This window comes from Branchiostoma floridae, chromosome 15 (assembly GCF_000003815.2).
Source record: "Branchiostoma floridae strain S238N-H82 chromosome 15, Bfl_VNyyK, whole genome shotgun sequence".
In the NCBI taxonomy this organism is placed as follows: domain Eukaryota; kingdom Metazoa; phylum Chordata; class Leptocardii; order Amphioxiformes; family Branchiostomatidae; genus Branchiostoma; species Branchiostoma floridae.
The window spans coordinates 7,758,889-7,786,463 of NC_049993.1; the positions used below are offsets into that span (position 1 = coordinate 7,758,889).

Genomic DNA, 27,575 nt, shown 5'->3' on the forward strand with positions numbered 1-27,575 from the left:
ACGGCTGAATATAGTCTCTAACTGCCATGAAAAAATGGTCACGTTGGTTTTAAGTTTGCAGTGTAGCGGCCATCGCGAAAACCGCGAACATTCCACCAAGAAAGTTTCTGCATTTACAGTAATACGGCTGAAAATAGCTCCAAAATACAGCTGAAAATAGCTCCAATAATACGGCTGAATATAGCTCCTATAATACGGCTGAATATAGCTCCAGAGTCTCTTCTGTCCTCTTGCGGAGAGACTTAGGAGCTATAATACGGCTGGATACCAGGCTAATTCAATGACCATTGGTCATTTGCATGAAGAGAATTAAAAGGCCTGTAATGTCCCCATGGATTTGACCAAACACAACAAGTCACTCCAGGACCTACAAATGTGTTGGCTTTTTCACATACAGAGGATTGGTACTGACATTATCACCATTCTAAGCTCCCCCATACACAGAACTCAAGGCTTCATGACATTGCAATGTAAAAGTAATGTAAACTTGCATTCTCCTCAGCAAGGCGAAAACTCATTACTCACCTGAGTCTGCACCATATGGGGCCTTTGTTGTCTGAGAGCCTTGACGGTCTGGAAGACGTCGCAGATTCCTTCTGTCTTCACCCGCTCCAGGATGGTACACAGGGCAATAAACGTTCCTGTGCGACCGGCACCGGAGCTGAAAAGAAAGTCACAAAATTAAGATAACTGTTGAAATCTCTTTAAATCTTTATCTCTCTAAAACTACAGACAACCTGAAATAAAAGCTATCTGCCACCAAAAATCAAAACTCTGCAGAACTAGAGATACAAAAAAAATAAAGTTCTGCTACAGTATCGGGGGAAGTTGATAGGAAGCTAAAAATCCCCATTGATGTTCATTGTATCAAGGAGGTTGAAATCAAGACCTACCAAGACTTTTACCAAAGTCATCACAATCCATCCAGACCTTCTTAAGTTATGATGGGCAAAGCAGGTTGGAAGCACAAACACACACTTGCACAGATAGGTAGTACAACAAAACAACAACACCTCTCCTGTTCATTGAGATGAATATTTTCTTATTTTTCTTGTACACCTCTTTTTATTTTTCTAGTCCAACTTTCTTCTTTTCTTAGTTAGATTTTCTACTGTAACAGCTGTACCTGCAGTGCACTGTGATTGGTTAATGAGACGTTTGACTCATACCTGCAGTGGACTGTGATTGGTCCATTCCCAGACACCTGCTGCTGCCTCTGCACCTGACCAATCAGGTCTAGCATCCCGGCTGCCGTGTTGGGGGCTCCCACGTCCGGCCAACCGTGGAACTGGAACTGTTGCACAGTCCTGCAGCTCTGGTCCTGCACGGTCGGGAGTGGTAAATGTCTGGTTAGAATTCATCACATAACACTAACATGTACTATAACATAGAACACTCAAAAGATGTAATCAAGCAGAGTGCTACCTTTCTAGTGTTGAAAGAACAGTTTGTAAGAAATTTTGATTTTCATCAACTTGAAGTAAATAGTTACTGAACCAACTGGCTAGAGCTGTAAATGGTCAGATGTTTCAGAGTCAGCACCTGCTGCATGCTGCTTTTTGTCGATGACTAAACCAGAATCTGGAGTTTACTGGTTTGTGAAAACATGCATCAGTTCACCAGTTTGTGAAATTTACTTTAAAACAGCTTGAGATTTAGGCTTCAAGTTCAGGCTCCAATCAAAAGGAAAGTTTAACCCTCCCTGACCTTAGACTTGCAGTTTGAGATGTGGAATGTCCTGAGTGTGTAGTCCTGGTGCTTCTCTATGCTGTACAGCTCCACTGTCACATCACGGTACGTGCTGGATGTGTCTGGCCAGTACTTGGTACACTGGTCCTGCACAATTAGTCCTTCAGGTTAGGTTTTTCATGTATAGGTTTCTGACCTTAAATAATATGGCATAAAGCATCACATTTTTTCAAAACTTGCAACGTACTCGATGACGATGCAACTTTTTGTTTCGTTTCATTAAACTTTCCAGAGTTTGGAGTCGAAGGGACATGCAGTAAAAATCTTAATGCGACATCATCTCCGTCTGACAATCCTGCCAACTGCCAAGACTGTCACAAAACAGCACATTTAAAGATATTGACTAAAACAGCATCTGTAATCTCAGAGGTACTAGGTATGCACACTTTAGATATCCAGGTATTTCAAGCATAATTGAACAGGCCTCGAAACAATAAAGTTTTTCTACTGATATGTGGCACATCTACTTACCCTTCCCTTCTCCACCAGCTCAGTCAGCATGACTATAGAACATGTCTTCCACTCCCAGATCATGGACCAGAAGTCAGTAACAGTTTGGGCTAGGGGGCCTTGGGTTGCAATAAATGCATCCTTTTGTCTATAGCCCTATGAAGTGGTAAAGAGACGATAATGTTTAGTTCAAAGGTGAAATTGATTCCCTTATAGAAAATAAGGAAAAGCAAAAAAAAGGGTGTAAAAAGGGATAAGGCATACTTTTTGGGGTCATGATTAATACATCTATAAATTTACCAATAAAGCTGAGGACAAAGTTGAGTGTTTTTGTTTTCTATCAGCCGTTGTGTCTAAATTTTGCATGCCTTTGGCTGGCTAACAATGTTACAAGCATAATGTGCTATGAACTGTAAACATTGTGGTTTAATTTTGACTTAAGGTTAAGGAGACTTAGCATGTGATATTTTTTTTGCGATTGAAATAAACAGAAGAACTCACATTCATGAAGGAAGCGTTGATGTAGTCAGAGTTCCTCAGGCCGGGTACAGCTGGGATGTACACTCTGTGGGTGTCATCTGAAATATCACACAGGTGTAAGCCAGTCTTAAGGTGTCAATCAAAAGTGCAAAAGAAATGTACAGGAAAATCCATGTCTACAGAAATAAGAACAGAAAAAATGCCAATCATGGGATTGAAAGAAGTATCATTATCTCTGACATCTTTTTCATAAAATCAAGTTAGGTGTTGTCCTTGAGCCCAATTCAAAAAAAAAAAAATTGAATTAAAGATGGCCCAAAAATCCGCAGAAAACCCCTGAAACATGCACCAACATCAAGAGTCTTTTTTTACTTTATTTTCCTGAATGTAGGAGCAAAAAGTTACTTACATGGCAGAACTTGCAGCACCCTGTTCTTACTGATGTTGTCCGGCAGGTTGCCTGACCTCATGTGGTGCTTCTCTATGGGAATCTTGGTCAGGTTCTGTTGGTGAATAGTAGTGTCATTACTTAACAAGAAGATGCGAGATGAGTGATGCAAAGACGCGGATGCAACTTGATTGGAAGAAGCTTTTATTCACATAATGCCTACAATGCAGCCATCATGGTAGCATCATGGGATCTCTATCAATACTATGTTACAGCAGAGGTGTCACTACCTCATTGATATACCATAGTGGCATAGAAACAAAGTATGGATGTTGTGAACTTCAATGTAGATGGGAATGTTGTGTTCAACATTCACACTCTTCAAGTGCTGAGTGCTAAGCAAAGACAGCAGTATGTCCCATTTCAAACGTCTTGATGTCTTACCTTGAACTCTGTCTCCATGCCTGTGAGGTTGGAGCCAGGTTGCTTGGTGTGTAGTTTGTGCATGTACCTGTGCATGTTGGCCACCTCCAGTTCAGTGTCTCCGTACAGGTGGTGCTCTAACACAGACTGGTAGATGAAGATGTACTGGGCCTGGGAAACACATGTGACAATTGACATTTATTCCCGATTAGCCGGTTTGGGCTTTGCAAATATGGAGTGCTGTATACAATGTCACTATAAATGGGAAACGGTTTTGGATTTCAGAATTCTTTGCAATTTGCCAGTTTTTGCTACACAGCATATTGCAAATAACTGGTTTCTACTGTACTGAACAAGGAAACCTGCCATGGAGCCTAAATATCTTAGTTTCTTTCATAATACAAGACCAAACCACTGCAGACAGGTCTGACTGTATAGTCCTTTTGCCTTTCCTTGGTGCTGAAATGTCAGTATTTGTTGTGTCAGATTTCAAATAGAAAAAAACATACAGATTTGATTTGATTTATTAGGCTGTATATTCAATACATTCAACCTTTGGGAATATATACATTGCAGTACGCAATTCAAGTGGCCACAAGGCGAGTATAAAGGTGTTTACGAAGCGCAATACTTATATGTGCTATTATATAAACTAGGTACTATCTGCATCTCTCACCTCAGTCTGCACCATGTAGCTCCGGTTGTGTCTCATCCTGGCCACACAGCCGAACACGTCCACCTTCTGTTCAGCTGCCATCATGTCAATCAAGGTGTCAATCACAATGAAGGTGCCCGTCCTTCCCACACCGGCACTGAAGAGTAAATTTTGAAATATTGAATAAAGCCAGATGAGTTGAACCAAGTGCTTGAGCAGATTTTCCAATGAGCAAATATGACAGATCCTGAAGCTGTAGCCAAATCTAAAAGGATAGACGTCAAAAGCAGTAATACATTACAGATAGCTAATGACTAGCCGAGAAAATAAACTATTCTTACAAAACAATGCAAACTGTGCTAGAAGCTGAGAAAATCTGGTGAAACAGCAACAATGCCAATGTCCGAATCCAGTATTCAAATTTTCAACAGCAGCGCAGTCGACACACTCATTTGAATTATTTGTTTGAAGCCATTGTGATAACAGTTGACCCCTGTCTGATAACGCTACTTATCACCCAGTCCGGAATACCTGTATTCAACGTTATCCGAATCGTTTTTCTGAGTGTGAATGGGTTCATAAATATTTGAGTGTACAACATGTCCCCAATACCCACTAAGTAACACACAACAATACAACACTGTAAAACAATGTACCTGCAGTGCACGATGATTGGCCCAGCTCGGTCAGGGTTGGATGCCTTCACTCTCTTCACAAACTTCATCATTCCCAGGGGACTCTGGGGCACTCCGAAGTCTGGCCAGCTGGTGAAGTGGAACTGGGTGATGGTGCGGCATTCCTGTAGCTGGGTGCAATACAATACAAGTCAAACGTAACTAAGTAATCTATCACAGTCTATAATACATGATGCTACCAGTAGCACTGAAGACCACCCAATCTTTAAGATCTTGAAAAGCAGACAATATACATATACCTGCAGTGGAACTGGGTGATAGTGTGCCATTCCTGCAGCTAGCTGCAGTACAATAAGTCAGACTAAGGAAGCTACCACAGTCTGTCTATAGTACACAAGACTGCCAGTAGCACTGCAGACTACCCAATCTTTAAGATCCTTTAAAAGCAGACTCCTCAAACTGTCTTCTCAATTGAAGTGACACGATCTTGTCAAAATGTCTTGCCTTTTTTTGCCATATTCAGACCTTTTTCAGTTTGTTCCACTGCAACTTGCATCTTGTAAGCTCCTTTGCTCTTCTAAGTTTTCTTGCATTTCATGTGTGTGTTCTCCTCCATCACCCACCTATTCACAAATGGTTCTAGCTGACCCATTCCTTACCTGTAGATGCTGAACTGTCAGAGTCCTGATGACAAAGTCCACCAGTCTGACCACATCTGTCACCTCCACACTGATGTCTCCATACTGACCCACACCTTCCTCTGGCCAGTACTGGTGGCACTTTGTCTGTACAGAAACAGAGAAGAAACTACTTTTACTTTGTGTACATTGCAACAGCATAACTAGCATACAGTAACTTAATGGCTTTTCAATTGCCTAGATACACCTAGATACAGTTACACACATACTCTCTCTCTCTGTCTTTTCCTCCCTCTCTCTATCTCTCTATCTCTCTCACACACCACACACACACACACACACATACACACACACACCAATGCACATTCACATGCATGTACTTTTGCATTTAATTTTGATGTCATTGTTTACAAGTTACAGAAAGTCATAAAAATGTAGTACCTTGTTTTTCTCGGCCAAGTTTGTTACCATGACCACAGTGGCAGAGTTCTGCTCCCACACCATTCTCCAAAAGTCACTCACTGTTTCCTTCCTGGGACCTAGGAAAGATAAATTATTTTTCATCAGCACTTTTGCTATCCAACTTAGTGTATTAAATGACAAAACAAGGCAGGAAAAATGTTTTAACATTTTCACATGCCATCAATAATAATTCATCTCTTGATTGTTTCCTGAAAGCCACTGCAGCATTTGCAGGCACCCAATGGTCCTGTATATGACAACATGCAGGTTACTTATGTACACTTCCAAACCCCTTACCTTGTGAAGCTATAAACTTGTTAGGGACATCATAACCCTGCCCCAAGAGAAAATGGAAAGAAAAATAGCATAAAATGACAAAATCCAACAATCAAAATAGAACATTTTTGAACAGCATATACTTGCATTGTCACTCGAAAAAATATATGAAAATGTAAGGCAAGGTCTTCTTACAAAATATATGTGATACACGGGTGAATGGTAGATAAAAAGTTAGCATATTCAGTTTTGGCAAATATAGCACAGAATGTCACATAGGATAACAATGACAATGTAATCAAGGTAACACTAGATTTGATGTACGGAGAGTCTATCAAGAAATAGATCTTTGCAGCCATGTACTGCTGAAGAATTATTAGGACTGAGAGGTCACTAGCTATAATGATGTTTACATGTACATTGTAAGGATCCAGCATGGGGCAAAGACTTCACACTCACATCAATGAAGGAAGCATTGATATAATCACTCCCAGGTTGGCCTTCAATGGTGGACAGGACAACACGTGCACGGTCATCTGAGCAGAATGAACAGAAACAAAGCAAGCCATCAATATGAGTTTGGCAAATACAAGGAGTCTAAGACTACAGAAAATACTGCTCTAGCCCCCTCAGTTCCAACCGCTCCAGCCCCCCTCAGCTCCAACCGCTCTAGCTCCCTCAGCTCCAACCGCTCCAGCCCCCTTAAGTTCAAACCGTCCAAGCCCCCTCAGCTCAGACCGTTCGCTCTAGCCCCCTCAGCTCCAACCGCTCTAGCCCCCTCAGCTCCAGCCACTCTAGCCCCCCTCAGCTCCAACCGCTCTAGCCCCCTCAGCTCCAACCGCTCTAGCCCCCTCAGCTCCAACCGCTCTAGCCCCCTTCAGCTCAGCTCCAACCGCTCTAGCCCCCCTCAGCTCCAACCGCTCTAGCCCCCTCAGCTCAGCTCCAACCGCTCTAGCCCCCCTCAGCTCCAACCGCTCTAGCCCCCTCAGCTCAGCTCCAACCGCTCCAGCCCCCCTCAGCTCCAACCGCTCTAGCCCCCTCAGCTCAGCTCCAACTGCTCTAGCTCCCTCAGCCCCAGCCGCTCTAGCCCCCTCAGCCCCAGCCGCTCTAGCCCCCTCAGCTCAGCTCCAACTGCTCTAGCCCCCTCAGCTCCAACTGCTCTAGCCCCCTCAGCTCCAACCGCTCTAGCCCCCTCAGCTCCAACCGCACTAGCCCCCCTCAGCTCCAACTGCTCTAGCCCCCTCAGCTCCAACCGCTCTAGCCCCCTCAGTTCCAGCCGCTCCAGCCCCCTCAGCTCAGCTCCAACTGCTCTAGCCCCCTCAGCCCCAGCCGCTCTAGCCCCCTTAGCCCCAGCCGCTCCAGCCTCCTCAGCTCCAAACACTCCAGCCCCTCAGCTCCAGCCGCTCTAGCCCCCTCAGCTCCAGCCACCTTAGCCCCTTAAGCCCCAGCCGCTCTAGCCCCCTCAGCTCCAACTGCTCTAGCCCCCTCAGCTCAGCTCCAACTGCTCTAGCTCTCTCAGCCCCAGCCGCTCTAGCCCCCTCAGCTCAGCTCCAACTGCTCTAGCCCCCTCAGCTCCAACCGTTGTAGCCCCTCAGCTCCAACTGCTCTAGCCCTAGGGTTAGAGCTAGAAATTTTAAAGTGATACTTAGTTCATAACGCTTAGTTCTCACCATGGTAAAGCACCAAGGAGAGTACTGAAAGTCTGAAGCTGAATGAGAACTACCAAGGACCTAACATCCTTGGAATTACCTACACACAATCTGTACTGTCCTTGGTGCTGAAGTTTAGTTTAAACTTTTTGATTTGAACCATCACCAGTGTTTCACTCACATGGCAGGATGTTGGCAAATCTGTTCTTGACCTTGTTCTCAGGAAGTGAAAAGGCATCGTGGGAATGAGGAAGCTTCTGGGGTAGAGTCTGGAACAAGACATTGTGTACATTGAGTATGAACATTGCTTGACCCATTCACAGTGCTGATTATTGGATGCATGGAAGCAATAAAACATTAAGCTATACATTGGTTTAGCATTAGACATTAAGAATTTGCAATGCTCAATTTAAGCTTACAACTGGCAAAAGATTATCAATGTTTTAATATTTACATGGAAAATATCTTATTGACAAAGATCCTAATCTAGCTTGTTTTAAATTTTTTTTTACATCTACAAACAAGTTAGTAAAGTCTGTGTTAGTCTTTGGCAGTATTATATGCATGTTTTAAGTGATACTTTTGTTTGTTTTGCATGACTGACCAGTAAACTGCCTTTAGGCATAACACACCAGTTCTGTACAGTAAGTGCAAGATGTATAAGACTGGACTGGTAAAATATGATTCACTCACAACAGGATGGACCCCTACTCTTTTCGATAAGTGTGTCGGGGTATTGTATGAATTTTAGTGCTGATTTTTACATACATGTACCTCGTATTACTCCTTGAAGAGTTGGTCCATGTATCAGATTGGGCTAGTAAAATTTGATCCACTCACAATGGAATAGACCCCTGATCTTCTTAATTGGTGTGCTGGGGAAGGTATGAATTATGGTTTGATTTTCACATACCTCGTATTCCTCCTTGAAGAGTTGGTCATCGTTGGCGTGCCGTTTGTTGTATTCCTCCTCCAGTCTGTCCAGGGGGATGGGGCGGTAGGCCGCTGGCGAGGCGTTATAAGCAGGGGTTAATACTGTTAGTGTGATTAGTACTGTACACAACGGGGGTTAGTCACACGCTTAGACGCTATGCACCTATTTGTAGACCTAAAACAGTAGGAAACAGATGAATGAATTGCACTTTATTCATTTTCCTGCTTCAACTCAAGAATGGTTGAAAAGGATCATTAAGGCCCCCTTTCCACAAGAAGGCAATCCCTGAGCAACCGGTGAGCAATATTGAAAATTGGACTTTTGATACCCTTGGTTTTATGATCGGACTATGATCCATGACATAAAGGTGTGACAAAACAGACAACAAAACACACAAAACTGAAAATAACTTTCCCTTGTGGCATAAACTTACTGTCAAATTGTGGTTGCAGCCTTAAGTGGAAAGGGGGTGTAAGAAAGAGGCTGTGGAATTGGAAATGCTGCGAAAATTTTCCATCAAATTTGAAAAGAAAGCTAAGACATGTCAAGCCGTCCACTGTAGAATTAGACATAGACAGAAACAGGTCAGTGCAGTTACTGTTTGCTAAAACCGATAGTTAGGGCCTTGCATAGACAGAACACAGCACCGAATGAAATGAAATACAACATTTGTAAGAATTATCAAGAAGCAAGTTGTTTGATATCTTAAAATGATATTCAGTTACAAAGGCTAGTCAATCAATCAACTAGTATTGTTTGCAGAAGAATTGCCTCCTTTGCAGACTTTGAGTGGGGCTGGCTTTTATTTCAGGGGGGCTGGATCGCGATCTTCAATCTTGGCTTGGTTCTGCCCCACCTCGAAGGGGCAAAACTCCCTTCCACAGCAAACTCCCTTCCTTGGCAAACTCCCTTTCCCGGCATAAGAGAACCTAGCTAACATTGAAAATCGAGAACGAGCACCCCATAAAAGAAAATCCAGACCCACTCGAACTCTACGAAGGAGGCTAGCAGAAAAAAGAGTACCACATTTTTCTTATACAATGACAGTCATATAAATCAATGTAATAGAAACCTGGAGGGTCCAAGTCTGCCAGTGAAATGTCCCCTGGCCTCTTGCTGTTATAAGTTGACCTCCTGGAGGAAGGGGCTTCTGATACTGGGGGTGGGGCCTTCTTATGGGAGGACCTTTTTCTGTAGGTAGACATACGTAAGGTCACATAAGTGTAATGTGTTGTGAGATTTTTAGTAAAAATTCAATAATATGAAAACAGGGCCGGAAGGAAAACCAGGACTGTCTTCAGGACCCATCCCTCTATCTCAAGACAGAAATTTTCTTGTTGAGACAGACAAAACTTTTACCAGATCCATGAAAACATCTGAACTGCATGACATGAGATTGATGAAAATGTAGTGTAATGATCAAAATGGCAGATTTTAGACAGCACATTTAAAGCTGGAAACAGTCCTACTTGTAACTGACTGTACTAGTATTTGCTAACTGAAACTGTGTGTTCCAAGGTAAAGACTTTCTACTCAAACTCTTCTTTTAGATGTTGATCTTTCAGTTTAGTAGTATCTTTTAAAATCTGAGAACAACCAAATTAAATTATTTTCACATAATGTTGTATAATTCTGTAACGTTAACATAATAGTCCTGAGTTGGATAAAATGCCACATACAATTTGGCAAAACACGTGTTATGAATGTTGATCCAACATTTATCATTTAAAACAATTTTAAGGCTTCATTTCTTCCCATCTCACCTCATAAGACATACTGTCAGTATGATACAGATGGCAACCAGTAGAAGCACAGCTATAACAACTCCTACAATGGGCCAGATGTTGTCCCATAGAAAATCTGTAAGTAAAGATGAATCATTCTATAAGTAGATGTATGTCTAAATCAAAGTTCAGAATACTGTTTGACAAAATTGGACAGAAAGAATATAATTATATTTAGTATCCAGTAGTGACTAAATGTGTACACTGACCTGCTTCATTATTGGTGACCACTGGGTCAATGTAATTGCTGGTTGAGAAGTGAGGCTGAAAAAAAAGGACAAACAATGTGATAATCAATTAGTAATACTAATTCACCTTTATTCATTGGGTAACCTATATCCGTTGCTTTTAAATGCAGGGTACGTGGGCACATCAAGTCGCAAGTGATAGTTTTAAACTGCAATATCCTGAAAATATTGCAATTTGAACTAACGTCCGTCGACGTGATATCCCCAAATACCCTGTTTTTAAAAACAACGGATATAGGTAACTCAATGGATAAAGGTGAACTAGCGTTAAAGAGCTTAAAAGGCTTTTTCCAGGATCTTTATCATTTGCTATTTTAAAGGTTTCGTTGCTGATGACCATACTTCTAATCCTTGGTACTGAATGACAACTATTACACATCACTCTTAATGTCCTTGGTACTGAAGGATCAAGTAACACTTAAATACTGTTCAAACTCAGGATACACACATATCTGTAGCATGGTTATTAGCCTAAATGATAACACTATAACTTATAGCATTAGTATAACACTGTAGAACACAGTAGCCCTTTACTAACGCAAGGTTACCAGTTTACGTGCAGGACCAGTTTACGGTCACTTATGGGCTTGTGCAGACTTCGAGGTGAATTGTGAAAAAGACAATTCTCTTCAGCAGGAAAGAAGTACGTCTATATGATCTATGTTTATGTGTCTTATTTATGACATATGTTTGCATCCATCAAAGCATTGTTTGAAGTATTGCAAGCTGTATAACACTAGTTCACACTTGTTTGCTGGTTAACTATAAGTAGTATAACCATTGACATTGCTTTTGCAAAAACTGCTAACTTCGTCCCCTCTTTACTTTCAAACTGCAATATTCTGAAAACATTGCAATTTAAAACCACTGTCTGTCGACCTTATCTCCCCCATACTCAGCTTTTAATAACAACAAATATACATTGTAGGTTACCCCATGTACAAAGGTGAACTGGCATCAACTGTCTTTGAAACCATCTACCTCCCAAAGCTTGCATAGTCTGCATCATGGCTGCTTCCTTCCGAAACAATACTCCAAGATCTGACTTCTGATAGTAATAGTACCACAATGCAAATACATCTGCAGTTACAGTTACTAAAGAAATGTTTTCTTGTACCTGGTCATCTCGTTTCCTCCTGCTGACAGAAGCACAGCTGGTCCTGGATCCATCCCCTACATTCACGGACTGTGGAAGGGAGTCCCTAACAAAAGTACAGGGGAAAGTGGTATCTGTATGATTGTATCCATCAAGTAGTGCAGCTGTTACTCTTCAGTGTGACTTCTGTTATAAGCTTGCAGAAGCTGCTGAATGTTATCAGTGCCATACCTTGAGATGCATTTTTAGAAATTGGAATCTGCAATGAAATGTTCCTGTCCTTGGTGCTGAAAACAATTTCACCACAGTTTAAGTGCTGAAATCAACACTGCCATCCTTGGTGCTGTGTTTGTGAATCCGTAGCAAAGACAAAAGGGGAAGAAGTACAATGTACCTGTACCGCTTTACCAATTTACTGGTAGAATTGCTCTTCGGTGTAAAACATCACTTTACAGACACGTAGTAACTGGTTACCATGCATAAAATGACATATCACAATCAAATCCTACTTGTCTAACATCAAACATTAAAACAATGAGAGCCATACTGAACTTTTATAAGTGCATCTTGAGACTATATATGAACAAGCACCAACAGCACTGGTGTTGAAGATTGGCTTAAAAATCAGTAAAACTGCCCCTTGGCTCACCTGTCCCATGCTGCTGTGATATAAGCCCTGTAATGAGGCTTCTGATTGGTCTGTGTGGTCTCCTGGTAACCTCTGACCTCCAGTTGTTCAGCTGAAGGGAGGTCGTCAACCCCAACCCCAGCATCCATCTCTACCACCATGACATGGTAACAGCTGTGTTTGGAACATTTCAGGGTGACATTTTTTGGTCATATCTGTATTTTGGACAATGTGGCCTTGGCCCTTGCACTCAAGTTAATAGTAACATATTCTAGTACCAATTACACAGAACAACAAGCTCGATAAGGGAAGGTAGTTCCATGGCCTTTTTGAGGCTGTAAGTGCAGTGAGTGGGTTGATATCTAGGTTGTATCTAGGGCACAGTAGAACCCAACCCTCTCCTTCAATTGCCTTTTACCACCCCAACCAGGTACTAGTTTTTTTTTTTTACAGTCCTGTATGAATTGAGGGAAGTTCAATTCTTTCAAATGCTAAGCACTGACAATTTCCAGTTTCCAGAAACTTTTACAGAAGAAACTTACTGTACTGGTCCATACTGTTGTGAGGCTGGCTGGAGAGTGACAGGGAAGGTGATGGAGGTGATGTTCTCCAGGATGGGGACAGGTGACTCAGGCTTGGCTGGTTCTGTAGGAATGAAAAATTGAGTGACTTTATTACTAGTTACATTAGCAAAATGAAAGATTTTATTATTTTTCAACTAAAGATCCGTTTTGATATTCAAAACAAATTTGAGAGATTTCACGTGTAGTAGGTTAAGAATTGAAAGCTGTATTCAATACTTAACACAAAACAAACAGCAATTTGAACCATTATCATTATTATCTTCATCATTAGCTACTGGCTCTGCATCTCCTTCCATGGAAATTTCCTTCAGTTGTCATCGTGAGTCTTTTTTCGACTTTTTCCACTGTGGCTTGCATTCCTCAAGCTCCTACATTTACATTATTTGGCTAATACTGTTTGCAAGAATAATGCCCTTACTGCCAGGTGGTACAGTGCAGTACACAGGAAGGCTGAGATTGCCCTGCCCAGTGTAGGTTGAGGCAGCCACAGTGATGCTGTAGTTAGCATTAGGCTTCAGTTCCTTCTCTATATGGCCGGTCTTCAGCAGGATAACAGAATGGGAGGTTGGGGACACCTCAACTAGATCCAAAAAGCTGCCGTAGTCAGCGCCATCTAGTGAGTTCCAGGAGTAGTACACCTAGCAGAAAGTATGATACAAATGTACAATGAAACTCTTTTTTTCTCAACATGTTTGTCCTCTATGTTCTAATATAAGCATAAAGCATAGATGTTTGGACCTATTCCCAGAAGATGAGGAGATTGTGCTGTCTTAACATTGTAAGATGAACCACGTAAGCATACAGTACAGTGTACTTAAATAACAACTACATGTAGACCATTCTTACTGTCCTTGGTGCTGAAGGATTGTTAGCTGCTTGCAAAAACATTCACAGAAAAATATTGATATTAGTACTAAGTACAATTGAAACTTTATCATCATAAGTAGGCTGTATCAATTGTCCCTTACAATCAATGCAACTATTTTGCTTAATGAATATTAGGTAATAATATCAATAATTGCTATTGTCTTACAGTATATTTGGTGATGGTGCCATGTGTCTTTTCTGGTGGGCTCCACATCACTTGACAGGCTGTGTCTGTCTCATTTGTCTGTACTTTTTCAGGTGCCGTAGGATCTAGTTAACACGTGCAATAGAAACAGTGTCATACAAGAAACTTTGGAACATCTGCTTTTCTTTACCCTTTGTTAATGTTGGATGAACCGATCAGTTAGTGTTTGCTTTGGTTCAGGTCCAAAATTGGTCCACTGAGGTTTAGGTTTTTTGTACCTGGTCCAAAGTACTTTCTGGTACAGTGTATAGGTCCAGTGCTCCCTTCAGTATCACAACGATTATAGTACTGTTCTGCCACCATCTTGTTCTTGAACATGATGTCAATCCAAATGTCTTTTCGTAAACTATGTCTCACTAGCATGACAATGCGAATGCAAAACTATTCAAAGGAGGCATCAGCAATGGTGCAAGATTTAATGTAATACAAGTATTTATTCAACCTGAAAATGAAATGTGACATTTGTCATAATTCAAGCATGAAATCAACTTACATTCCAATTTTTGGCATGTTTGGATCTAGGGTGAGCCCGCTGGGCAGAGTTGCATGGAAGTGCGGTGTGAAGACTAGCCGACTGCTGCCTACCAAGTCAGTGATCCCAGCAGCAGTATAATAAAATATTAGATACTACTACTACTACATAAAATCTAGTTATAAGGTTGATACATGTACTTAACAGCACTATTTTCAAGGATTAGTTGTCTTACAGAGTAGAACTTTATATCCTATGTATCTAACATAGAGGTAGTAGAAGTAACTACTAAGGCAAATACAAAATTGTATATAGAGTACTTACAGCCATCACTGGTGATAGCCTCCACAAAAACCTCTTTACTTGGGTATTTCCCATTGTAAGATGTGATCTGGGAAAAGAAAACACAACAGGTAAACCAAAATGAGGTGCGGCAGAGGTGTGGCAGTTATCTTCCCTTCTTCTTACTTCTAATCTGTATACTAGCTTGAGCAGGCTCCAAACGGTCTATGATGAATAAGGTTCTACAGTAGTCTCAACGATGATGGTCCCACACTCCCAGCTTTTTCTTTCAATGCTGACATATTGTAGAAGACAACAGTTATATTCACCCCTTCTTAGAAATCTTATTTTTAGTTATTTTACTTTATTCTTAGACTAGTAATCTTACCTCCACCCTGTACTCTGTAGCAGGCTCAAGATGGTCTATGATGAGCGAGGTTTCACGGTAGTTCTGACGACCATGGTCCCACACCCAGGTTAGCCCCCCAGGCCTGTACAGGTCCACCCTGTAGTTGATGTAGGGGCCCAACACAACATCGGGTTCACCCCAGGTCAACTCTAACTGGTGCCAGGAGACGTTCACAAGCCGCACATTCCTTGGCACAGAAGGAACTGAGCGGACAAACAACGTACAAGATTAAAGGAAGGTTTTAAATTCCACATCAGGATATCCCATTGAAAGTGTGCAGGGAATGAGATAAAGTTTTAACCCTTTCCCTACTGAGGTGGCCTTCTGGCAACACGTTTGCATTGGTTGTGGTTTTAGGCAGAGAGGGGTTGTTAAATGGTAGCTGGGCTGACTCTTCCCTAGTGGCCAGATATGGCATAGCGGTTGCAGTTTCAGATGGATGATCTCTTTATCTTAATATTTTCCCTTACATTCACTGCAATGCAATTTGAAAAAAAAACCTACTCTGCCTCCTCCCCCATGCATACCATCAAATTTTCAGCTCAGATACGAGATTTAAGGTCAAGACACCAATAGAATGCGTAAACCTCAGCATAACTATGTAAGACTTCTGGATGCTTCTGGGTGTATTTAAGCATTGGATGTTGGTGAGCAGGGTCAGTTGTAGGGTAAGTCCAATGTGGTCATAGCTATACAATGTAAGATTGTGCACTCACGTCAGTAGACGAGTGGGTGGAGAAGGAATTGTACACCCCTCTTTCACCTTAAAAAAATCATGCAGGCCAGGCAAACAGGTCGCCGAACTCATGTCGGCTAGTGACTGTTTGCCTACTCCATTGTCTCTTGAGACAGAAGGATGCCAACAACAACATGGATAACTGCTTACCTCCAGGTTCAGTCAGTAACACAATAGGCTCACTCCACTCTCCAACAATCTCTTCCAGCACAGCTTGGATGGAGAATGTGTAGTTTGTGTACACCTATAAATAAAACAACATGCAACATTAAAGGCATTTTCAACATAAAATAATAAACAACACAGGCGTTTGCATGGATGTAAGTAATACTGAGGACAACTGAACAGTGATATACGACTCTTGAATTACTGACATACAAGCCATCAGTTTTAAAAATATAACTTGAGAAGATGTAAAGTAGACTGTTCATTAAAGATAAATTGTGTCAAGAAAACCCACAGTATGGCTGCATGCTGACAGAGAATGGGTTCAGTACTATTAAAATCAAAAAGACGCACACTCAAGTATATAGTTATTTCATCCAGTCTCATACCTTAATCTACCTGTATGACACTTCCTTTTATTGTGAATTTTTTCAGCATAAATCAGAGGACAGCTAAGCACATCACAAGACCACATAGCAAGACGATTTTTTCTTAGCGATCCTGAAATTAGCTTTGTAACCTAACTTAAGTCAGGCGTTGTCAGGCATATTGTTTGCAGCCATAGGCTGAGATTGATTAATTTGATTAGAGGGCACTTGGGGAGTTTTGTAGAAGATTGAATGCTTTTTGATGCAAGTGGGGCTAACCGGTACTTTATGGTATAATGTTACGCAGCATACATTTCTCAGTTCCTACAATTAATATCTATCGGAAAATAACAGTCCCGTCTGGAGTGGAATGCCCCTTTAAGGTATGCAGCTCAACCCTACACTGGGAAAGCAGGATATGCATGTCTACCTGTAGACCCCCCACCAATGCAGGTCTGATGTTATCGGATGTTTGACGGATAGTCTGTTGTTCTGCTGGACCAGAGGTTTGCCTGTACTTGATGAGGTAATACTTGATGTCACCACTGAAGTGTTCCGTGTGTAGAGACCATGTGAGCTCAACACTGTTGGAGTTAGGTGGATCAGGCAAAGCAGAGATGATTGGTTTGACTTCTGCTGGACCTGTGGAATAAGAGGTGATGACTTTGAGGACTTAAGACTATACTTTTGTCTGCCAGAAAAATAACATTACATTGTACATTTACAAAGTGTCATTGCTATTGAGCTTTTCATGACAGTTGTACACACTTGTGGGTGAGCTATCCTGAATCAAACAATCTTCTAATCAAAAGCAAATATTATTTCATAAAAGGGATGGCCATGTTATGACCAATACCTTCCATACCCCCACACACTTTGGTTCAATCATTAAAAAAATACAAACCAGAAACACATAGATGCAAAGTTTGAATGTGAAGACACTTTCGTTTTGGTTGAATAGCAACTTTTGATGACCAGCCTCCATTGGTACATTTGACAAAGTCAAAAATGCAGTACAAGAGGTGTCAACTTACTGATACAGCTATGGCCATCTCCTGCCAGCTGAGAGCCAACGCTGCAGGTGCAGGTGTAGCTGCCAGGTGTGTTGACACAGGTGTCCTCACAGATGTGGTCGCCTGCTGCACACTCATCCTTATCTGGAGAAAGGAAAAAAAATGGATGAAATGTCTTGAGGTTTTGTGACGCTCTGTTTGTTGATATGTGTATAGCAATTCTGTAACTGCTTGGTACAAGTCATATACTATTAGTTAGACAGGAGTCACCAATACACAATGACCGTGACAGTGACAGTGATTCAGCGTTACTGACATGATTATTAAAATTTTATTTTTCTATTAGAGAGACACGACTACTAACCTATCTCACACCTGTCTCCCTCCCAGCCACCTGTGCAGCTGCAGTGCAGTGTGTTGTAGGTGGAGAAACATGTCCCCCCATTCAGACAGAAGGTGCCCGTGTTGCAATCAGCTGCATTTGTGGGAATAAATTAAAGCTAATAAGAGTCTGTCCTTGAGGCAAAATGACAGCGATTCTATCAGAATTGACTGTAAAATCATCTCTTATTCTAATGCTCTTGCTATTCCTGTGACCTTAGATCCTCCCGCAACTTTGTTGCATAGGTAAATAACATGTGGAACAATTTTGGTCCAAAAGTTGTGGTCTTTGTGGCTACTGCTGCATGGTACCATGCTCTCTAATGTGTTAAACTTTTAAGTCTTTTGCTACTATTAAGTTAACATGAAGTACATGTGCATTGTACATTTGGGATTTTTGTCTTCATGTAGGCAATGGTAACAATTAATGCAAGTTTTTAGATCCTCAATCTGTGGAATGTTATACATGACTTTGTACAATTAAAGTCTCTGCCCACATACCAATCTGACATGACTCTCCAGTCCAGAACTCCTGACACCCCCCAGTACAGGCTCCAGTCCTGATGTTACAGGCAGAAGGTCCGTCAGCACAGTGGCAGGTCTGAGTACAGCCTGCTCCGTACCAGCCCTCTGGACACACTGGAACAGCAGAAAACATTGCTCACATTTGATCAATTGGCAGTACACAGGATGAACATAATAGTAAGAACTGTGAAGTCTGTGTTTAGCAATGTACTTTGCCTATTGTCTGTACTTCTATATAGATAGCTACCACCAACGTACAAGTAAGGTTGATGTTGTATATAGCTGACCTGTATAAAATGCTTTCCATTTTCAATAGAATAGAACATTGGAATAGAATAGAATAAAACAGAATAGAATAGAATAGAATAGAATAGAATAGAAATTAGAATAGAAATTAGAATAGAGTGGAATAAAATAGAATAGAATAAAACAAAATAGTATAGAATAGAACAGAATTATAGAATAGAATAGAGTAGAACAGAATAGAATAGAATAGAATAGAATAGAATAGAATAGAATAGAATAGAAATAGCTAAGAATAGAATAGAACAGAACAAAGTACCTGTAGTGCACTCTATGCCCATGAGCCCAGCAGCACATGAGCAGCCGTACGGATCCGTCACACAGAGCAGCTGACCTGTGCAGTCTCCATCGGTGCACTGTCGGGTACAGGTAGTGCCGATCTTGTTATCAGCACATGCTGTGGGACAAGGAAAACAGTGTATCATGCCAATGTCCCAACACTATTGTATATGTTGACTTTAAAGTTTAGACACATATACTGGTAGGAACAACCCTAACATCAATTAACTGGGGTTTACTATTTTCTATATAGCTACAGACTCATTGGATTTAATTGTTCTAAAAATCGGCCCAAGGGACAATTATTTGCTAGAGACATTAATCATCCATATAGTTACAAATAGGCAACCCAGAATGTAAGCAAAAATTTTGGTTTACTGTCCTTAGTACTGAAATGACCATCAAAAGTGCTCATTCTTACCACTTTCACAGTAGAAGCCATGGAATCCAGGAGGACAGACACATTCCCCAGTGTTGTCATCACAGACTCCACCATTGTAGCACACAGGACAGTCCTCAGCACAGGATGGGCCCCACTTATTTTCAGCACAACCTGCGGTGATTATACGACAAAATGTGAACTAATCATTGATTTATGTCACGCAGAACCTTGTCCATAGTGACCACCAAATGGACCTGAGGAAAGGCAGATGGTCACTACTTAGTGGATTCTACGAGGAGCGGTCAATAAGTAATGCCCCTGACCCACTTCCAGTCGTCTGATCTAGATGAAATTTTGTCTGTGTAAAAGTAATGCCCCTGACCCACTTCTAGTCGTCTGATCTAGATGATTCATATATTTATAGGTTATGTTGCAAAAAACAGCTCTGAACTAATTGTAGTTTTTGATTTACTGGTGTTTGAACTGAATCAGGTGCGAAATGGACCAGGTGTGAAATGGAACCAGTTGAGTGTCGCGCAGTGATCCGGTTTTTGTATTTGAAAGGACGCACACCAAAGAAGATTTTTGATGAAATGAAAGAAACTTATGGTGATGATGCCCCATCATATGACCTTGTAAAACGCTGGCATCCTGAATTCAAACATGGCCCAGACCTGGTCGTCCATCTTCTGCCATTGATGAGGCATCTGTTGGAGGACCAACCTGGGGTGTCCTACAAAAACGGTGTCCAGAGCTGCATCAAGCGATGGGAGAAATGCATAACTCCGGGTGGTTCCTATATGAAGAGAAAGACTGATAACTGTGCCAAGTTTCATTAATCTCCTGCTATGGAAAATGGGTCAGGGGCATTACTTATTGACCGCCCCTCGTAGAATGCTTGGGTGAATGGGGAAAATTGTGACCACAATGGCTAGGTGGTCCTTATGCATGTTGTGACTGTACATGTTAATGTTATAATTGACTTTATGATTGAAACTGTTGTTCAGAAGATGTACATGTACTTCTTTATTGATTACAGAGCCGGAAGCAAGGTAATTAAAATGTCTTGAAAAGCTAAAGCATGCAACTTTACCTCTCACAATGAGCCTCATGATGCCTTGCTTTCCATCATTAAACCCTTGGTAGTAGCACTCATAAATCCCCTCATCAGAAGACTGGACACTGTCTATGCTCAGGTTGAGTCCAGTCTGTCCATCCAAGACAGATCCGGCCGTCCCGTCCTTCCTCCACTGCAGAGTACCGGTTCTACTGGACTTCTCCACCATCTGTAGGGTCACGGGGTCTCCTATGTTGGCTGTCACTGTGAAGGCCACTGGCCAAACATCGGCTGAAACAAGTCAATGCGGAATTTTAAGATTAATCAGGTGCTGTTGCCTTTTCTTTGCAGTGCCTGAACTTGATTATTTTCATCTATGAATGGTTGATCACTTACACAGTTACAGGGCCCATCCCTCCATCCATCTCAAAATCAAAATTCGCTCGTTAGAATGGACAAAACATTTCCCCCTGTATGTCCAACAATCTGAACTCCATGACACGAGATTGATGAAAATGTATAATTATATATTATACATTTCGTAAGCTAAAAATGGTTTTATGGATAAACTAACCAACACCAAAATTGCTTGGTTCTTATCCCTATAAAGGAAAGATTCAAACAAGAGTAGGAGAGAAAAACATCTAAAGCTGGAGACCTGATATACAAACATTGTATCACAAAATGATAAAAAAATAAAATTGAATTCCGTCAGCATCACAGTACAGTGCTGTTGAAAAAACCTTTAAAACATTTGTCCAAGAGACTGTTGGAAGGAATGGACTTACTAATGGGCACATCTGTTTTGGTTTACCCTTTGTTTGTGTTGGATGAACCAATTAGTAGTGTTTGTTTTGTGTGAGGCCCAGAATCAGTCCACTGAGGTTTGGGCTTTTTGGACTGGTCCAAAGTGATTCTTAGGGGACAAGGAGGGAAAGGTGAACCCAGCAGCAATTACTACTCTGGCGGTTGATCAAATATTCGCAGTCCCTAATGATGAAAGTGATTTGCCAGATTCGCCCTAGCTTACTCACCTACTGACGGCGGTCTTTTCTTTATCTTGGTTTAAGATACAGCTTAGATGGGTTGTATTTGCAAAAAGGTTCGCGGGAAAGAGCCTTGACAACTTGCAATTTTGTGGGTATTTAACAGAAAAAAGTATTTTGAAGTCTGATCAGAAAAAGGTTTACTCGCCTTTCGATTTCATTTTCTAGAAATCACTTACAGCTTAGGTATATTGTATTTTCTGAATATTTTAACAAGTAACAAAATTGCAGGTAAGAGAAATGCATTAAGCCTGATCAGGATTAAGTTGTACTCACCCTCCGACTTCATTTTGAAGGTAATGGCCTTTTCTATGGTTCCATCAGCGCTCTTCACCTGACAGGAGAAGGCCCCCACCCTGAAGTCTCGCGACTCGTCCCAGATCTTCACGCTCTTGGCTCCGGCAGAGCCACCGCTGTTCCTCTTCCGTGTGAATAGTCTTCCAGCGCCGGTGTCGACCTCCAGGCCAAATGGGTACCTGACATATCACAATGCATGCATATTAATATTTGCATTGGATACATACTTATCAGTCAGAATGGAAGTCAACTTAAGGTACCTTACATGCAGTTACAGCCCTATGTTCTATGTCAGCCTATGCTCTCACTATTAAACCCAAAGTCTATTGTTACCCTAACTTAGATATATCATAGAGAACAAAGAGCATGGGGATGTTGAGAAATGTTTAAACTTTGTTCCAACACTAAAAGAAACTCATCACGGGGAGGTCCCCTTCAAATGGATGGTTTCATAGATATTTCAAGGCATGTAAAAGGTTGGAAACCATTGTGCTTACAAAAATCTCAATTGGAGACTAATTTGCCTAGACTGCCAAGTGAAGGAGAGCAAACTTGGAGTTCAGCCTGAGGACAAAATTTGTTCAGACGTCCTCCTTTTGGTGTGGATGGAGGTTAAAAACTTTATAAGTATGTGATATCAACTCTCATCATTCCAAAAGGTGCCATAATACTTTCTCAAAATTGTCTTAAACACCTAAATATCTGAAATGTGTATACAGATGTTGCATTAGCACATCTCTTTTAATCACTTTGAAGTCATGTATTCATATACTAGTATCTATTTATGTGATGGTATGATGGCATCTGGAGGAATTATGAGAATTGATGTTACCTGTTCTGGTTGACGACAGTGCCTGTGTAGTAACAGTACAGCCAGGTGTCCGCTAACTCCTCAATGAACTGGAACTTACTGACGACGGTGACATCTACTACACCTGAGGGAGGAACAAAAGAGTCTGTGTTGTTCGGAATTGAGTGGGTGCCATGCTACATCCTTGTTTATGTCAGGATCGTTGCTAAGCCGGCCGAACTAAGAATATAGTGAGATGGCATGCAGTCTAATTGGAAGTAAGACATTTGCCGTGTCCTGTACAAAATGAGCCATGAAAATCCAATTTTCTGAGGAAAGGGAAGTACAGGGGAGAGTCATTATGTGTCATTTCAAATTGATTAACTTGCCTGGATGTAGATTTTTGCAACAAAGGTAAGAGCTGTACAATACACCTTGTGGCATCATGTTTCTTTCCAGATAGAGTAAGTCTTTAATACTACACTACTCCAGGTGTACAAAACTCCAAGGTTTGCCTACTTTTTTTTCAGGGATTCAATTATTCATCCAAAAACATCTGCTGATCACTTTTTCAGAGCTCTACTTTCCTTAGAATTTGCAGAGGGCATAACATCATGCTTAGTATGACCCTGTAGCCTCCTTGATAATGATTTAACGTGAACCTACCTCCTGTAGAGTGTAACACTAGAAGCAACATCCAGGCCAACAGCACTGCTCTGCCTGCCATGTCTGCCGACAACTTCCTGTGCCACTTGCTTGAACCTCAAGTGGGATTTGGATTCTTTACTGGAGGGAAGAAAAAACAAACCAACGTCACCAGACTCAGTATTTCAAGTAAATCCAGGTCTACCTTCTTTGTTACATCACACAGTGGGGGAAGAACCACTAACGACTGGTGGTAGTCGGAGTTAACTTTTCTCATGCTTGTAATTATAAGTTGGTTATTGTGATGTGGAAAGATTTTTTTCTTGTTCCAGTGAAGTAGAAGGGTTTCTTTGGTGCAATATATTATGACCGACTTTCTCCAGGTCACTGGCTAGACTCTGCTTGCTTACACGGTTCACCCCTATTAGGCCAAACCAATTTAACGTCTTGTTTCTTATATTCACCCCTTCCCCAAATACTCAAATTTCAGCACCAAAAGCTTGCCTACTAAGTTGCTATTTTTCCCTTTATTGATGCATTAAAAGCTGTAAAATAAATTGTTCTAAACGTTTACCAGTCTGTCTCCTCCATTTATGTAACTTTCAAACAAAAATCAGAGAACCAAAATGGATTGAAATTGATTTGGCCCAAGTTTCTTTCCTGCTCTATCTGCATTATTGCTTGGTCCTCATTATGCCCCAGCACAGCCCAGAATTGAAGTAGTTACACCAGACTGGCTAAGTACACACTCATCATCACCACTGACAAAGCAATTAGCAGCTGAGAGCCTTAGACATTCAGCAGATTTCTCAGACTGGGCTGAATTATACCACGAGTATCTCTCCCCATCCCTGTAGTTTTTTTCGAAGAAAACCTGTTCTTTTAGCGATATGAACAAAACAATTGTTCCCTACTACTAATTGAAAGCAGATATGGTCATGATCATTACTGGTGGTGAATGCCATGGCATGGGAAATAGTTACTCTTATCTATGTTTGAATGTCATGTGTCAAAACTTTTTCTACCATATCATACCATAACCTGTTTTATTAGTGATATTGCATCCACAACTAGATAATCACTAACACAGACAAGGTCATGACTGGTGATGGAGGCTATGGCATGGGAAATTTTTTCTTACCTATGTTTGAATGTCATCTGTCAAAACTGCCATAACTCACACGAGAACAAAGTTGAACACAACTGTCACACATTTTAAGGTCACATTCCCTTCATTCTAGTGCTTAACATTCGGTCACAGGGCAAGCTATATTGCAAACCGTTTTACTGTTAGAATAATCTCGCAAACTTTGTGTTGTGAGAATTTCTAGATGAGACGAGCATTAAAAAACAGTTGTTTATTTCACCAACAGCTGTTTATTTCAACTATTTAGCTGGGAATGAAAGGGAGAGAAATTCATGGGAATCATCAGAAATCTTTGGAAAAAGTCTTATATGGTATCGACATCAAAATTACGGTTTATTTCTGAATTTTTAGGTACTACCGTAGGACTTGCAAGTCTTCTCTCAGAACATGTACATTAACAACAAAGAAAAACAAAGTCAACCTTGCACACCTCTTAGCTACAGGGAATTCCTGGTTTTCTAGAAAAAAATCTCTTGGGCCTCTGATCCTCATTCACTAGTTTCAGTCTTTTGTGGTTGGCTGTCCTGTATATGGGTTGACCTGAACCAATGAGCCGTGTCAGACATGTCTTCCTCTCCATCTCACAGGCATGTCCAATTATTCTGAGCCAGAGCACATGGAATGGGTGGAGCATAACATGTTGTACTAATCTCTAAGAAGATGCAGAGGGCAGAGAGGGGTTGGGCACGGGGTTGGATGGAGAGTATTCTCCAAGCAGAGGTTGGATCATGGAGATAGTACCATGATTTTACTGTATGCCTTCCCTCTGAGGGAAGCAATCCAGTAAAAATCCCAATGACTAATACATGTTCCTCCATGGCCCAACCTCTGCTTGGAGAATAGGGGGAGAGGGACTTGTCCATCCATCCCAGGACAGAAAAGTTTCTTGTTGAGACAGACAATGATTTAACCTTGTCCTTTCAAACAATCTGAGCTTCATGACATGTAAAATGTACTTTGATATGCTTAAAAAGACATAGTTTGGCAAAAATCAACAACGTGGGCTCTCAAACAATGAGTGGGATGGAAGAAAATGTTAAGCCTTATGGTGAGGTCTATTTTTTCCATCTGTGAATATCCATACACAATTGGTATACCAGACATTTTGGGAGCACATGAGAAAAATCTGTGGCAGTCAGTGTTTGATTAAAACTTCAACGACCAAAAAGGGAAAAGACTGCCATTGAATGAATCAAAGTCAATTTGTTTCTGTGCCATGTTCTACAAGGCCAACCTTACAGACAACTGCGATGACATTTCTCCAGTAACCTTGCCCTGAATCTGCTGAATGTAGTCTATTGTCTGTTTGCACTTTAATCACTGTCTGAAGGCCAGGGAGTGCTACCCACCCACTTCCCTCTACATTAAACACAGCCATGACCTAATGCCTTAAGACATACCCTTCCACCCCATTCTCAACATTCCCCATTGAATTCTCCCAAGGTGTCCGCTTTGGGCACACTAACAAGATGCCGTCAGCTCTAAGTGTCTAACCATCTGTTTTCAGCTTTTACTATTCTTCTGTTTTCAGCTTTTACTATTCTTCAGTCAGTGTCAATGCCGCAAGGAAATATTGCTGATCAAAAGAAAAACTTTTCTACATCTGAAAGCAATTAAGCCTGGTACACAAAACAAAACAGAACTAAATTAAAGAAGACTTGTAAATCAAAAAGAAAAATTGTAAAGATGTAAACAATGCCTTTGGGTATTTTCAAACTCATTATTTAATTTCCAAGCAGATGTTAGGGGTGGACGACTATAAAATCTTGCTGATTCAATATTTCTGGTATTGTCAGAGTCAGCCAGACATCTTTGCAACTATTCGTGTATTCATCCTAGCATCTGCTTAGAAATGATAGCTAATGGAGTGAATGAAGTATCCAAAGAATATATTAAAAGACATCATGTGCCACTGCTGGCAGTTCAAATTTCCAAATTCTAGACTGACTCTTTCAGGAGTGACATGTGTTTCACCAAAAGTAGAAACTATGAAAACTCCATCCTTTTGTGATATTCTGTTATGGTCAAAATATTTCTGCTTCAATGTATTCAACTTGAATATGTGCCTAATCATACCCCATGCTGAAGTGAATGGCTTTTCACCCTTTCAACTCTAGAGCCCTGACTGCTGCCAGGCCAGGCCAGGCCAGGCCATAAGTCTCATCCTTCCTGTCCTCTTCTCTGGTGTCTCTCAACTTCCTCCAGACAGCTAGCCTGGATACCGGACTCCAACCCGATCATCTCAATAATATCTATCAATCTCAATAATATCTATCAATTTTATCTATTGGTGCAATCAGGGTCTAACTCAGCTGTACAACTTCCTTGGGAATGTTTGCCCTACTGCCGAGTTGGGCTGTATAGACTGGGTTTACGGAAAAGGCTGGGCTGTCTACCAGGGCTGTCTACCTGGGCTGTCTACCTGGGCTGGCTATCACGTCAGGCTACTTGTACCTACGAAAGCCCATTGGGACAAAAGCTGTTTATGCAGTAGGTGTTGTTTGTGCTCCATGAAGAAGCTATGTGTGAAGCTATTGTGTGTGTTACATAACCCAGTCTCAGGTTCTGGGTTCAAATCAGTTGATATGCCACAGATCTTGTGCCCTTGGGAAGGGCTATTAACACGACTTATCGGGTTATTATTATTGGATTAGTCTTAAGACTTGTGGCTAGTTGGTCAAAGGCGTCCAGGAGCCGTTCTTCAGTGGCTGTCAGGGCCCAGGCTTCTGTGCCATACATTAGGATTGACAATTGAATTGTGAGGAGCTTAAAATACGCGTTGCTAAAGTGCAAGGGTCTGGAACTGCTGCCATTCGTTGCTAACTCAGGAAAAGGATATAAGTGGTTTTGGTTTTTGTAATCATGTAAATATTGTACTGTATGTATGTGTAATTTGTGTATGTATCCAGGGCCTCCCTGAAAAGCAGTGCTTGTCACTGATGGGAGCCTACCCTGGTTAAAGAAGACAGAAATAAATAAATAGACCTCAATACGACAGCAATCACCCCAGGTGTGGCCATAGCTGATAGGATTTAAGGTTTTGAACCACTTACACTGGGAAGGAAGGACCCCTAGTCTTTTCCGTAAGTGTGATGGGTTCTTTGCTCTATCTGAGGAATGGCCCTCA

The 27,575-nt window shown here is 41.3% G+C and overlaps 2 protein-coding genes across 2 annotated transcripts in view; both read right to left on the reverse strand.

The window, feature by feature from the left end:
• Nucleotides 1-10,784, reverse strand: part of LOC118431913 (receptor-type tyrosine-protein phosphatase alpha-like) — a 13,117-nt gene extending 2,333 nt beyond the window's left edge. Inside the window, exons 1-18 of the mRNA XM_035843345.1 lie at nucleotides 10,733-10,784; nucleotides 10,503-10,599; nucleotides 9,812-9,930; nucleotides 8,719-8,810; nucleotides 7,987-8,074; nucleotides 6,616-6,692; nucleotides 6,178-6,214; nucleotides 5,860-5,957; nucleotides 5,440-5,565; nucleotides 4,802-4,950; nucleotides 4,167-4,302; nucleotides 3,512-3,661; nucleotides 3,089-3,182; nucleotides 2,701-2,777; nucleotides 2,221-2,355; nucleotides 1,708-1,836; nucleotides 1,170-1,321; nucleotides 526-661 (exon numbers count right to left, since the gene is read on the reverse strand). Of these exons, the coding sequence (XP_035699238.1) occupies nucleotides 526-661; nucleotides 1,170-1,321; nucleotides 1,708-1,836; nucleotides 2,221-2,355; nucleotides 2,701-2,777; nucleotides 3,089-3,182; nucleotides 3,512-3,661; nucleotides 4,167-4,302; nucleotides 4,802-4,950; nucleotides 5,440-5,565; nucleotides 5,860-5,957; nucleotides 6,178-6,214; nucleotides 6,616-6,692; nucleotides 7,987-8,074; nucleotides 8,719-8,810; nucleotides 9,812-9,930; nucleotides 10,503-10,507 (1,800 nt within the window). The 5' untranslated portion in view covers nucleotides 10,508-10,599; nucleotides 10,733-10,784. The remainder of the gene's footprint in view (nucleotides 1-525; nucleotides 662-1,169; nucleotides 1,322-1,707; nucleotides 1,837-2,220; nucleotides 2,356-2,700; nucleotides 2,778-3,088; nucleotides 3,183-3,511; nucleotides 3,662-4,166; nucleotides 4,303-4,801; nucleotides 4,951-5,439; nucleotides 5,566-5,859; nucleotides 5,958-6,177; nucleotides 6,215-6,615; nucleotides 6,693-7,986; nucleotides 8,075-8,718; nucleotides 8,811-9,811; nucleotides 9,931-10,502; nucleotides 10,600-10,732) is intronic.
• The window catches only part of LOC118432271 (tyrosine-protein kinase receptor Tie-2-like), a 17,906-nt gene continuing 1,028 nt past the window's right edge, over nucleotides 10,698-27,575 (reverse strand). Inside the window, exons 2-20 of the mRNA XM_035843807.1 lie at nucleotides 23,323-23,439; nucleotides 22,699-22,801; nucleotides 21,846-22,045; nucleotides 20,560-20,814; nucleotides 19,506-19,637; nucleotides 19,065-19,202; nucleotides 18,479-18,616; nucleotides 17,961-18,071; nucleotides 17,618-17,740; nucleotides 17,014-17,225; nucleotides 16,201-16,294; nucleotides 15,294-15,517; nucleotides 14,948-15,014; nucleotides 14,113-14,216; nucleotides 13,498-13,717; nucleotides 13,038-13,140; nucleotides 12,517-12,669; nucleotides 11,889-11,973; nucleotides 10,698-10,787 (exon numbers count right to left, since the gene is read on the reverse strand). Coding sequence (XP_035699700.1) covers nucleotides 10,698-10,787; nucleotides 11,889-11,973; nucleotides 12,517-12,669; nucleotides 13,038-13,140; nucleotides 13,498-13,717; nucleotides 14,113-14,216; nucleotides 14,948-15,014; nucleotides 15,294-15,517; nucleotides 16,201-16,294; nucleotides 17,014-17,225; nucleotides 17,618-17,740; nucleotides 17,961-18,071; nucleotides 18,479-18,616; nucleotides 19,065-19,202; nucleotides 19,506-19,637; nucleotides 20,560-20,814; nucleotides 21,846-22,045; nucleotides 22,699-22,801; nucleotides 23,323-23,383 — 2,613 coding nt within the window. The 5' untranslated portion in view covers nucleotides 23,384-23,439. The remainder of the gene's footprint in view (nucleotides 10,788-11,888; nucleotides 11,974-12,516; nucleotides 12,670-13,037; nucleotides 13,141-13,497; nucleotides 13,718-14,112; nucleotides 14,217-14,947; nucleotides 15,015-15,293; nucleotides 15,518-16,200; nucleotides 16,295-17,013; nucleotides 17,226-17,617; nucleotides 17,741-17,960; nucleotides 18,072-18,478; nucleotides 18,617-19,064; nucleotides 19,203-19,505; nucleotides 19,638-20,559; nucleotides 20,815-21,845; nucleotides 22,046-22,698; nucleotides 22,802-23,322; nucleotides 23,440-27,575) is intronic.